The sequence below is a fragment of the Aythya marila genome (assembly GCF_965140915.1).
Source record: "Aythya marila genome assembly, chromosome: 2".
NCBI classification, from domain to species: domain Eukaryota; kingdom Metazoa; phylum Chordata; class Aves; order Anseriformes; family Anatidae; genus Aythya; species Aythya marila.
Window position 1 is genome coordinate 134,297,441 of NC_139043.1, and position 12,434 is coordinate 134,309,874.

General features: G+C 42.7%; 1 protein-coding gene across 1 annotated transcript; it reads left to right on the plus strand.

Moving 5' to 3' along the window:
• The first annotated feature begins 1,818 nt into the window (after positions 1-1,818).
• Positions 1,819-11,863, plus strand: ERICH5 (glutamate rich 5). Its single transcript, XM_082755326.1, has 4 exons — positions 1,819-1,896; positions 5,280-5,702; positions 7,653-7,769; positions 10,256-11,863. The coding sequence occupies exons 1-4, from the start codon at positions 1,827-1,829 to the stop codon at positions 10,276-10,278; spliced, it is 633 nt and encodes a 210-aa protein (XP_082611452.1). The 5' UTR covers positions 1,819-1,826; the 3' UTR covers positions 10,279-11,863.
• The last annotated feature ends 571 nt before the right edge of the window (positions 11,864-12,434 follow it).

The window sequence follows — 12,434 nt, forward strand, 5'->3', positions numbered from 1 at the left end:
GGTCGCTTGAATCAGCATTAAAATCTCTTCCCAGCCATCCTTCCATTCCAATGACTTGACTTTGAGGAAGGAAAGAAGGAAGGAAGGAAGGAAGGAAGGAAGGAAGGAAGGAAGGAAGGAAGGAAGGAAGGAAGGAAGGAAGGAAGGAAGGAAATAAATGAGCTTTCAGTAAGTAAAAAGATGCTAAGCAGTGCACGCATGTGTGTATACACGTGTATAGATACATACATATATAAATATATTCATATATATATGTATAGCTATCTTGGAGTGCCAGTACAAGAAGATATTTACCCTTTCTAAGGGCCAAAGTGTTCAGAAATCCAGAGATACAGATTTCTAAAAATAGTAGGTAGTCTGATAAGAAGACCTTCATATTCTCTTTTTTCCTAGAAAGCACGAGGTACATCTTAGAAGCTAAGTTTCGAGGTCATTGCCATCCCAGGCAAAATAAAAAGCTGTGTTTCAGAAGGCAGTTTCCTGCAGGTCACAAATCATCATCACAGAGCAGCTGTAAATGGAGCTACACAGATGTGCCTCAGTGGAAAATTTGGCCTGAATTGTCTAGCACAATAAACTCTAGGATATTTTATTCTGTAAAGAATAGCCAAAGAGTTGAGAAAAGGAGTCATAGTTTAAAAAAAGAATACTCCTTATTAATATCACATTTTGAAAAGTCTACTGTGATATGGTAAGTCCCAGGCTGTGGGTATATATTTTCAGGGATCAGAAAGTAGACATAAATTTACTAGTTGGAGTAGGACTCTTGTCCAAAATATTCAAAATTATGAACAGCCAGTGAGCTCCAGAACGAGTTAAAGGAGTTTGACCATGTAGCACTGATCTGTGGAACTTAAAAATTGCCAGGACCTTACAAAGGTTGCTTATGGAAGTGTATTTTTACCTGAGTAAATAGGACATAGGCATTCCTTGCTTTGCCTCTGGAGATACGGCTATCACTGAACACTCACAGTTTACATTTTATTTTAATATCCCAGTATATATTTCTGAATAAAATGAAATGTTTTCCTTTATAAAAATAACTCATTCAAGATGATTGTTTAGTTTGTGTAGTGCTAATGGTAATTTTCTGGCTATTTGGCTACTGCCCTCCTTTAGGGAAGCACCAGGGTGGTTCAGGTTAGAGATGGCAGGAAACCTGTGGAGAGGCGCCCTGTCCAGGGGAGAGCTGTGAAGCATTTCCATCTGCCAACATCATGCTGGGTCACTCGCAGTGATATTTTTGGGACTGCCCAGAGGCTGTGGCGTCTCCTCCTTGGAGCCCTTCAGCAGCTGCCTGGACGTGGTGCTGGGCACCCTGCTCTGGGTGTCCCTGCTTGGGCACGGGTGGCACCAGGTGGCTCCAGAGGGCCCTGCCAGCCTCAGCATCTCTGGGATCATTGATTCACGGCTCTCTCCTACATGAGCACGGTCTCTAAGTCTGTCTGATATCCTTATCAAGACCCTGGACCCTCCTACCTGGCAGATGGGTCCACATATGGATCTGCTAGCCCAGCTCAAAGTGTGCCAGCGAGTTTTAGAGACGCAGGATTAAATTCACCAGACCTCCAGCTGCTGTCACTCAGAAAAAATCGCTAAGGGAAGGAATCCCTGCGCTTAAACCTCTCTGCTATCCCCAGCATTTCATCCACAGCCCCTAGAGGAACTGCTGCAAGCCCACAAGCCCCAGCCACCTCCTCACCCCCCCGGCTCCATCTCCCTGCTCTGCCCAGCGGCAATTTCAGCCCGTCCTCGCCCTGTCCCCGCCCCAGCACCCAGCCCCAGCACCGCCCGCCCCCTTGGAGCTGGGAAGAGGCTCCAGCGCCATGGGCTGCTCCAGCAGCGCCCGCAGCCGGCCCCAAGAGCACCCCCCTGGCACCGGGGAGCCTCTGCGGGGTGAGCTGGGCTAGGGGACAAGGTGGGGGGCAATAGGGGCAAGGAGCACGGGGGTGTCGGTCTCTGGGGCACGGGATGCTCACCGTTTCCCACAGGTGCTGCGGAAAACCCGAGAGGCTCTTAAGAGCTCAAGAGCCCCTCAGGTTTTCCATAACACCTTAGAAAAATTCCATAATCCCTCACAAATCCCATGTTTGGGATCTCTCCCACCCCCCTTATAATAATAAGGGGGTTGGGGAGCTCTCACTGTAAGAACCCAAACGCTGCAGATAGCAATGCCGAGCTCTCCAAAAGGGTACGTCCTGGGGATGCACACAGGTTGTTTGCTTTTCATTTTGCTGCGTTTCTTTCCCGTATTCTCAAGTTTATCCTTCTGTTGCTGTTCTTCTGGCTGCAGCATCCAAGTTTTCCGTGTGTATTTATTTTCTGTTTCTTGCCTCGCAATATTACGGTTTGTTGTGATTGCAGGGGTGCTAGCAGGTTGCATGGGGTGAGTGCTGTGTGTGCCACTATAGAGACAGCATACAGGCAGCCTTGTGGAAAATATCATCAGAAATCTTTTCATATTGTACCTGCTGTCTTGTTCACCTGGTCAATGTACTGAATTCCTCTGCCTTTTTGTCCTCTAGCTGAAAGATATTAATGCTTTGTGCAGGAATGCTGAAAGGCTCAGGGAAATAACTGAAGTTATTTGTTCTGAGTACCTCAAGAATTCTGTCTAAAGTCTTATTCATGTTAGTATAATAATTTAAAGTCCTGAATACATAAGCTAATGTCATGATAATGTGTAATTAATTGTAATTACATCTGAAATACTTCAATTATTTGGACTCTTATTACCAGCCGGATATGTTAGTTGTTTTCTAATTTAATTTAGTGGGAGAAGAGAATTTGAAATAAACTTCTCTGAATGTGCCAGTGGAAAAAATGTATTTAGTTTCATTCCATTGATGTATAACTCAGAAAAATTTGAGGCTCTTTCAAAAGGAAAGAAAGAAGGCAAAGGTAAAATATTGTACCTGCGGTTCACTTAAATTCAATGTGCTTTTTCACTGCTCCTCCAGCTGAAATTGTCTACAGCAGGGAAAATAAAAATTATAAATTATGAACAAAACAAAAACTATAGTTTATAAACAAAACAATAAGGCATCCTAAGAATGCTGACTGCCAGACAATTTTCATTCCTGTTGCAGATGAAGGTATTGAACAGATTACCAGGGGGGTTCATTTTTTCCGTATTAGAGAATTCTTTGCATTTAATTGAGAGCAGAAGAATGCTTCAAGGCTTTCCAGCAGTGCAAGTCTCACATTGCATGGGAGTATTTTATAATACAATTTATAAAAAATATCTTGATGAAGAGAGGACCAGCTGATGTTTCTAGGAGCTGCAGGAAACTCCCAGTAATTTTTTACTGTTTTTGTGGAGTTAAGTTTCTGTTACTGGTAGAAACAGCAAGTTTTCATGTCTCATTTATTTCTGCCTGTGGGTTTTCTATGCTCCCTGTCCACCTGTACTAAGCAAAATGAAGGCATGAGAAGTGTCTAAAGGGATAAAAAATAACACGTGAAAAGATCAAGCCTCTTGTCTGTTGGCATAGGTAGTCGCTGCTTAGGGTAGCCAACATAAGACTCTTCGAGGTGTGTGGCTCTGACAAGATGCTGGGGACCCAGAAGCTGTTGGGACTTGAACAGTGGATGGACACTTGTGCTCTCACTGATCCCTTTGGAAAATATGGACCATAAGCCTAAAATCACCAGAACTCTGTGCACAGAAGGAGCCCTTCTTGTGAAACACTGCGAGCAGGCTCTTGCCAAGTTTAAGGTTTATTTACTGTTACTTTGACTAGCTATCTGTTTGCAGAAAGTGATTCCACATTGACTTTCATGTTAGGGAAAGTTGTACCTGGCAGATAAGGTGTGATAGAGATCTTGAGAAGGTAAACGGGGTAACACATTTGCTGTATCCTGTATCACAAGAGCTGTGTCATTTGATGAAATTACTCGTAGCAGGCTTAAAAAGAGCAGCAATGTGCTTTGTGAAACCCTCTACCCACGGAGAGAGGACACTGACTTACGCAGCTCATCCTACCTCCTTTTCTTTGTGTTGTGTTATACATAACCGTACCTCTACATAGCCACAAATCCGAGGTGTGTAAATGGGCCTTTCATTGACTTTGTGTTCTTCTCGTGCCTTTAAGAGGTGTTGAAAACCCTGTCTACTCCTTTCTTTAAACCACAACCTCAAATTCTTAGAATTTTCACATTTTTTGTTTTTAAAACATTACCGGTTGGAAAAAATCACACAGAGGAGTTAAGCTGACAGGTTGAGCTATTGTGTGATCGTACTGTAACACGCATAATCCCCATGCAATACTATAAGCAGACCATAACACAGCACATTGCAATACCCTAATAACATTTCCAACAAACGCATCGAGGACTTGGGGTTCTACCCTGTGGCTGTCAGCCTTGCTGACACCCAGCTGGCACACAGATTAATTACATTGCCAGTAATGAGGACTAAGACCACAAAAGCAGCTCAGTGCCTGCTCTCTTCTGACTGCTGCTGTAGGTGCTAAATGGTCAGAAAAGGGCATCTGAAGTCACCTGTCCCCGAGGGAGTGTGAGGCTCTGAATTTTGAGTGGAGGGAGATGGCTGGACCCAGCTGGAGCTGCAGTTGGCGACTTGCTCCTTGCCAGTGTCCTAACTGATTTGCTTGAATGCCTCCAAAAAAATGAGATGTATTACATTTTTCTTCACTGTGTTTGCCTGTGTATAAGAAAAATCATACAGTTCTGCTCAGCCTTTGATACTACAATAATGATTTTCCCCAAAAATGCAATTCATCCAGATCTTGCAATTATTACCTAAACAAATTTTGTGCATGACCTCCCAGTGTTTCCATCCTGACATTCCTTCTGACAAGGTCAAGTACAAGCTCGTGTCAAACTGAATTTAATCAGAAAGGGATTAAATCAGTCTGATAGGTAGGTATAGCTCAATTTGAGTCTTCAACTTTCATCCTTAAATGCCTGTCAGAGTAATTTCACCATGTCTTTGTTCATAAATTTTGTCTGCCAGAAAGGCTTTAAGTGAGTTGATGAGAGACAAAAGGAGTGGAAGTTTTCTTGAGGTGAGCCTTCCTGTCATTAAATGGTTTGTTGGACAGAGGAATATGAATAGTAACTTAATATTAAAAAACAAACAGAGCTGTCCTGCAGGAGCAGCAGCCCCAGTGAGCAAGTATTATCTGTAGGTGTGAGCTCTTTGACAGGTACTGCTTGTGTGGCCCAGTCCCCGCTGAGTCTAGGCCTTGTCTAACCTAAATGGCCACTCATCCATTATCTGTAACTCTCTTTCTTTTCCTTGCTGTGTCTAACAGCATCACCAGGTGAGAACACCCCAACCGCAGACGACTACGAGACCATAGCTGACCAAACCCAGCTCGGCCTGGCAGAGGCAGTGAGTCTTGTCTCTGAGGAGACCAACCCAGGCGAGTGCCTGCCAGGGGACAAAGATGAGGCTGTGAGCCCAGCTGAGGAGGAGAAGATCAGTTCGGTTCGGGACAGGGAGGAGCCGGAGGGCACAGAGCCGCTGCCTGTGGGGTCGGAGGAGAGCTCTGAGCTGCCGTCTGTGTGGCGAGAGGAGAGCACAGAGCCTTCACCACCACCAACGCTGGGAGAAGATGCTGGGTCACTGCCACCAGACCCGGCGGAGGACAGTGGGCTGGTAGAGGGCAGTGACAGCTCTGTAGTGGAAATCGTCAACAAAGCGCATGTTACTGAAGAGGACCACTTCATTGAGGGTAATATTTGTGCTTGTGTAAATTCGGGAGACCAAATTCTGCCTCCAGAGACACATCAAGGGGTCCCTTTGAGTTTAGGGAGAGCCTCATGTGAGCTCCTGAAGTCAGAATTTGGCCCACAGAGTCTGTACGATGTAGAGCATAATAAGGCACGGGTGGGGAAGCCTCAGACTCGCAAGTCCAAGCTGTAATAAATTCAATCAGCATTTCCAGCCATTCTCTCTGCTATTTCATTTCACAACCTTTGTGTTCTTAGCGGGTAAGATGCCCCACCATATCCCTCTTTCAATGTTGTGTTTCTGTGTAGCTCAGACACAATGCTTTGTATTTGCAGAGCCCAAAAGCTCTATTCCTTAGTTACTTGGGTTAACTCTAAAGCAACGTCCCTGTGCACATGAAGTTGGGGGCTGGACGTCTGTCTCTAGAGGAAAAAGCAGTTCTTAGGTGCACCCTTGGCATATCCAGTCTGTCCTAAACAAGCTATTAAACAGGCAGAATAGAGACAGCATTGGAGGGACATGGGGCTGGGCTTTCCAAAGCCCCTTGGAGATGACCAGCTTGGGACAAAGGCTGCGTGCCTGAGGCAGAAGGGATCTCCACTGCACCAGGCAGCTGTCAGAGGGACCTTTAGCGGGAGCTATGCCCATTGCCAGAGATTGCAGGCTGTACTCTGCTTTGGGTTAATGCCCCCAGGACGTGTGTCTCTGTCTGTACATGCAGAAGGTGAACACCTCACAGGCGGAATCAACTTTCTCCTAAATGGTACAAGGCAGCTCACTGAGGAATTAGATACTTCCTTGGGGAGCAGTTCTTCAGGGAATAAGCAGGTGAAGCACATGAGAGGCATTTCTCTGCAAGGAAACGAGATAGCAGCAGCCTTCTTCACTCCACATTTGCCCTGAAGAAGTCCAAAATGCAGAAGGACTTCTCTATGGGATGCCCAGAAGCCATTGCATTCACTGCCTCTTAACCCCGTGGCTTTGCTGTGCACACACATGAAATGGCCACATAAATCCAATTCCCAGTAGCTGAAGATGGGCATTGGCTTGTCCTCTCCCGTGTCTCTTTGTAAAAGAATTTTGAGCTTTTCTTCTAGATAAAATGGAGATCTATCACTTGGAATTAAGTCTTGTTTTAGACAAGCAGTAAATGATTTACCTGCAAAACACATGGTCCCACCTGGCTGAAAACTCCAGTGTCATTAATCACCATCTATAAGCTTTGTGGTGCAGCACTGGCGGCAGAACAGCATCCCTGAATGATGTAGTGGGACCTTCTTTACATGAAAGCATGCTCACAACTGGACTGGGGATCAGTTATTGGGCTTTGTCCACTGAGCTTTCCATGATGCTTGAAGGGTGAGCAAGCAATGTTTTGGGGAAAAGAGTTTTCCTCTTATTTGTACCAAGGTAGAAGTAATATTCCAGTGTCTTAACTTGCATACATATTCTTCCTGTGAGGTATGTGATGAAGAAGGAAATTTTCTTTTTTTTTTATGCTGTGGTGCATAAGGACTTTTGTTTTCCTTTAGTAGCTGTGTGAGTAGATTAATTATGTAGTAGCTTCCCCGCTGCACAGTTTGAGCCAGAATGGCACGTTACTGTTTTGTTCCAACTGCAAATAAAACTGCACACATGTTAAAAAAAATCCATTACCTAGGAAAATTAATTTGAATAGTGATCATGCTTATGATGTATATTGAATAGAGCGTCAAGGGCACTTTATGAAAGTGTCAGGAGGATTTCACAGGCATGAGGCATGTGTGTACCTGGATGATGGGAAACGATGGGGAGCATCCTGGCTGATCAGTTCAGCTGATACCTCCACACTGTGCCCCTCTAAAGGGCACTGGAGAGCTGAAGGAGCAAAATCAGGTGTGCAGGAAGGAGCTGGGGCCTGTGGTGCTTTTTCAGTGGATCCTAATTTGATCTCCATGGTTACTGTTCCCAGGTGAGACGGGAGAACAGGTGGAAACTGAGCTGCTCAGTGAGATAGTAAGTGGAGGGCCTGAAACAAAAGAAGAAGAAACAGGAGAAGCTGTGGATGGTGCAGCAGCAACAGAGATAGGTATGTTGACAGAGGAGGGAAGGACTGCATGGGTTATTGTTTAGGAGACAGAAAAGCTCTGCTGTCCTCAGTGGGGTACAGCTGCTGCTTTTTGCAGTTTAAGACAAGAAAGAGGGAGGGACATAAATATTTTTATTAATGTTAAGAGATATTTTTACTTTTTGCTAAAGACGCTACCACTCTTTTCATGGGTCATCATATAATATATGAGTCTTACCAGTGATATATTTTCCCTGTTTGGAAAGAATGCTAGATTGTAGCACACAGTCTTGGAAAACAGAAACCAATGTTAAAATCATGACTCTGCTCATTATTATTTGCCAAGCTTGTTTTTATGGGTTAATGTCTTAACACCACTGTGCGTTTTCCATCCTGTGCCGGACATTCATTTTAGATCCCCTTGTTCTCATTACCAGCTGAAATCAGCAGTGTAGCACTGGGGTGAAAGCACATTGCACAGTAAACGCAGTCACATGGTGGGAAGGAAAAAACACTGGGCAAATAAATTGCCTTCAGAGAATTAAAACACCAGTTAAGAGAAGAAGGTGAGGGAACAGGACTAAGCCTCCATCAGACTTTGAAATTACATTCACATTTCCATCATCACAGTATTTCTGCAAAAGTTATTTCTCCTTCCTCAATATTCACTGAGGACCCTACACTCAGAAGTGTTGCTGGGCAGGTCCAGAAATGTGCATTTGAAAGCACTTTGCAGGCCAACTTCTGTGGCTGGTGGAGAAAGACACATTTGCACCAACTGTAGCAACCCAGCATGTTCCACTCGCCACGGGATTCAGGAAAACATTTTTCAGCATGAACATCGCAGCCTAGAAGATCAGTAGGTTGCTGGCCAAACAGTTTGGCCCAAGCATACATGCCTTCATGACCTTCTGATTATTCAAGTAGAATTAGATACGTAGTGACTAAAAAATGCACTCACCTCCTTGTTATTTCTCATCCATTTAAAAGTTTATCACTTGTATATTTTTACTTTTTTTAAGCTGGACTGTATAAAAAAGCTATTTTTGGCTGTCAGCAGCTATATTCTTGCAGGGTCTTCAATTTTATGCCATATAGCTTTGTCTGTGAAGTCTGGAAAAGTTTATTCACTTGAATGGTTTTTCGTATCTTACCCCTAAACTTTTGCAAAGGGTCAGAATTCTCTTTCTGTGCTGTGAGTTCAGCAAAGCACTTATTTGCTTCCAGAAAACCTCAGAAAAACAAACAACAACAACAACAAAAAACAACAAAACAACAACACAAACAAACAAAAACAAAACAAAACAACAAAACAGAACCTGCTTCTGAAGAGTAAGAGATTTCATCATGCGATGATTATAGCTTTGATGAAATACTCCCTTTCTGCATTTACCTGCCCTGACAACATTCTCCCCAACAATATTTCTAGAGAAGCAGAAAGAGCAGCCCTGCTGCTGTCTCTGTAACACATTTCAGAGGATAGGAGCACACGAGTGCATACAGCTCAGTGAACAGCTGTGAGCGAGCAAAGCAAACACTGTTAAGAATGGAACAGCAAGCCTTTAAATTTGGGATGCTGTTGTGTAAAGGAGCAATTCTTCCATCTTGAAAGGATATTGAAGAACTAAAACAAGGTTCTGGGCAGGGAAGCAAGATTGCTGAAGGGAATGGAAAAAATTCTTGCTCTAAGAGAGATCAAAAGCATTCGAAGTCTTGCCTCTGAGAGGAGATAACTGAAAGGATATGAGTTGATCACAGTACAAAATAAACAGTGCTCTAAAACTAACCAAGGCTCCTCTCTGAACAAAGGAATGCTTAGTGACACTATGTGAGTGTTGAGTTCAAAACCACTAAAAGGATTTGCAATATTCATACAAATTGTCAGCCTCTGTGTTGCAGCTGGACCCTTCTTTCCTATCACCTGCATTTCCCTGCAAAAATCCACCTCCCCTGTGTTCCCTCCCCAGCCTTGTGGCAGTACCACCATCCATTACAAGAACCCCAAGTCCCATTTCCCATCCTATCCTTGCAGGGTCTTTGTAAGAAAAACTTGTTCTTATGTTTAAATCTCGTTTGAATTTGTACCCATTGCCTCTTGTTCTTACACGAGACTACTTTAAGTTTGATCTCTGTGAGAGCTCTGCTTCTGTGTCAAGCGTGACCAAAGCTATCCAGCGATTTCAAACATTGTTAAGAGAACAGGCAGCAGGGTGGGAAGGAGCATAAAATCATCCCAGCATAACTGGATTTCACATAGCGATGTTAATGCCTAAAAGAGGAAGACTGTAGGAATGGGATGGGGGATGAGGAAGCAGCCAGAAGCTGCTTGTGGCTGTTTCAAGTCCACGCAGAACATCCTTACAGATTTTGGAGAAGAGCAACTAGCCCCTTCATGCTGTGGTACTTCCGGGGAACTTCAATATGGAATTCCTGTGGGATATATTGAATATCAAGACCTATTCTAAAGTAATTATTACGTTATTTTTTTTTTTTTTCATGTGTTTCAGAAACAGCTAATAACAAGGAATAGAAGCTATGTCTGTATGAACATCCTCTTCGTGGGCCGGCTCTTCTGTCCACATGGACATTTTTAAATTTTATTAAGTTGGGAAAATAGAGCTTTTGTAGAACACAAACATGAATAAGAGACATCAGAAAAAGTTTTATATAATATATATATTTTTGAAGTCAAGCTGCCAAGACTTCAAGTATTTGGAATACCTGAACCCTCACCTCCCTGCCACAGAGTGCCTTCTGTACACTGCTAGCACAGTGGGATAATTTTCTGACAGGAGTACAATAATTCAGTTTTCAGTTAAGAATATGTCTAGGTTCACACAACCAACTTTAATTCTTTGAAGCCTTCAACCAGCATTATATAGGATAAAGAATACAGTGTAGCATTTTATTTTATTTAATAGTAGTGTAAGTAGGTAGAAATGGAAGTCCTGCTCCAGAGAACTCTTCCACACGCAGGCAATTTCTCTGAGTGCCTGAACTACCAGTTTATGGAGCTGCTGAAGTGTACAGCACACAGAGGACTGGAAACCCCAGCTCGCCCATTTACTAAATGCAGAGTCTAGTTTTTTCACAAAATGGAAGATACACAGGGTGCAACGTCCAGGAAGCAAGTAGGTGTCTTTTGCTAACTCTCCATTTTTAAACACATCTATTGAAAGGGTGGTAGTACAATATATGTCATAACTTCTGCATAACTGGAAGAAAAGGGGCATTTTAAACTAGGAGTAGGATGTTTTAGTCTTTTAAATTCTGGCACGCTTAAAATATAAATTCACAGCAGTTAAAACACATGGTGATTAATAAGCCATCTTTAGCCACGTAGCTCCTAATATACACTTGTGGCTTCTAAAATAGATTTCTGACTAAAACATATAGAAGCCTGTTCCTAAGGGAGAATTCATCTATTAAATTTCCCTGTAGAGCTGTCCTCCAGAAGAAACACGCATTCAGGGACTGTGTTATTTTCCAAAATGCAAAGCAATCATTTTGGAGCTGAAGCAGAATGACAAATCCTTCAGACTTCCTGTGGAGTAGATGAATATAACCTATGTCATGGATCTGACAGAGAGTAGAAATTTGCTCTGACAGCGAATGTTGCAAAGGGAGTATATGTCTTTATTGGGGACTGTGTTTACAGGATTCTCTGGCATATGGAAGTAGACTGTGGAGAAAAGGTCAAGTATCTAAAAGGGGCAAGCACGTGTTACTATTTTTATTAGCTTTATTGTACAGAAGGACTGCACAAAATATTTTATAACCAGCAGCAAATTACAAAAATCAACTTTAAGATAACTGTTATGCTGCACATGCACATCTGACTCTGGATGACTTTGGTTTGTATTAAATAATATTCATTGATAACCCTGGCCTACCAGCTTTTTACTTGAGCTGATATTTCTTTGCTTCATCACCGCATCTAAGGTTTTCTGATTATCAGCAATCTTTTCAATCTACAGCTATCTTGTCAACTTCACTTAAGGTTGCCTTTCTGCAGAGAGCAGCATAAACTTCAAAAACCAAAAAGCATACTGTCTTTTAAAGGATTATTTTATTATGGTAGGTGGATGCTGCAACTTTATTTTTTATTTTTACTAGTCTTCTGTAGTAAGAAAGTCAAAACAAGCAGCTGATTCTATTAAAAATCTGTTGACATTAAAGTGGAAATTAAAAACTCTAACAGAGGTAGTCAAACCTTTTGTCCACGTCAGAATCACTCTTGCTGCTGCTGCTGTTACAATGAAGATGGGTGACAATATACAACCTTACCTCATTGTTCAACTTTTTCAAGTCATTAAAAGCAATGCTAATTGGAAACGAGGCGTGTGAGCCAGTTATAACTCAGGTCAGCCCTTCTCTATCATCTTCAGTCCTTGCATATTTTGTGATTACAATAAATGAAAGCTATTTTACCTTTTCCTTCCCAAAAAATGCAATATGCTTGATATTGTGTTAAACGTGAAATGTTAATTGGATACATTACCACAAAGTCCACCAAAATTGGATAAATTACCACCTGGATGCTGAGCTTAAACTGAAGCTCTCTGCCTTGAGAAATAGGACAATCACTGTCTCACTGTGGCCTAGTATTTACAGCCTGTGAGCTACCAAAGCACATACTATGCATAAAGGGACAGAATACAGGCAGTTATTTGCTTCCACAAACTT

Excerpts from the sequence above, each read along its gene's own strand:
- ERICH5 (XM_082755326.1), top strand. The coding sequence starts at position 1,827 with ATGGGCTGCTCCAGCAGCGCCCGCAGCCGGCCCCAAGAGCACCCCCCT. Across the intron at positions 1,897-5,279 it reads CACCGGGGAGCCTCTGCGGG|CATCACCAGGTGAGAACACC; the intron begins GTGAGCTGGGCT and ends TGTGTCTAACAG. Across the intron at positions 7,770-10,255 it reads TGCAGCAGCAACAGAGATAG|AAACAGCTAATAACAAGGAA; the intron begins GTATGTTGACAG and ends CATGTGTTTCAG.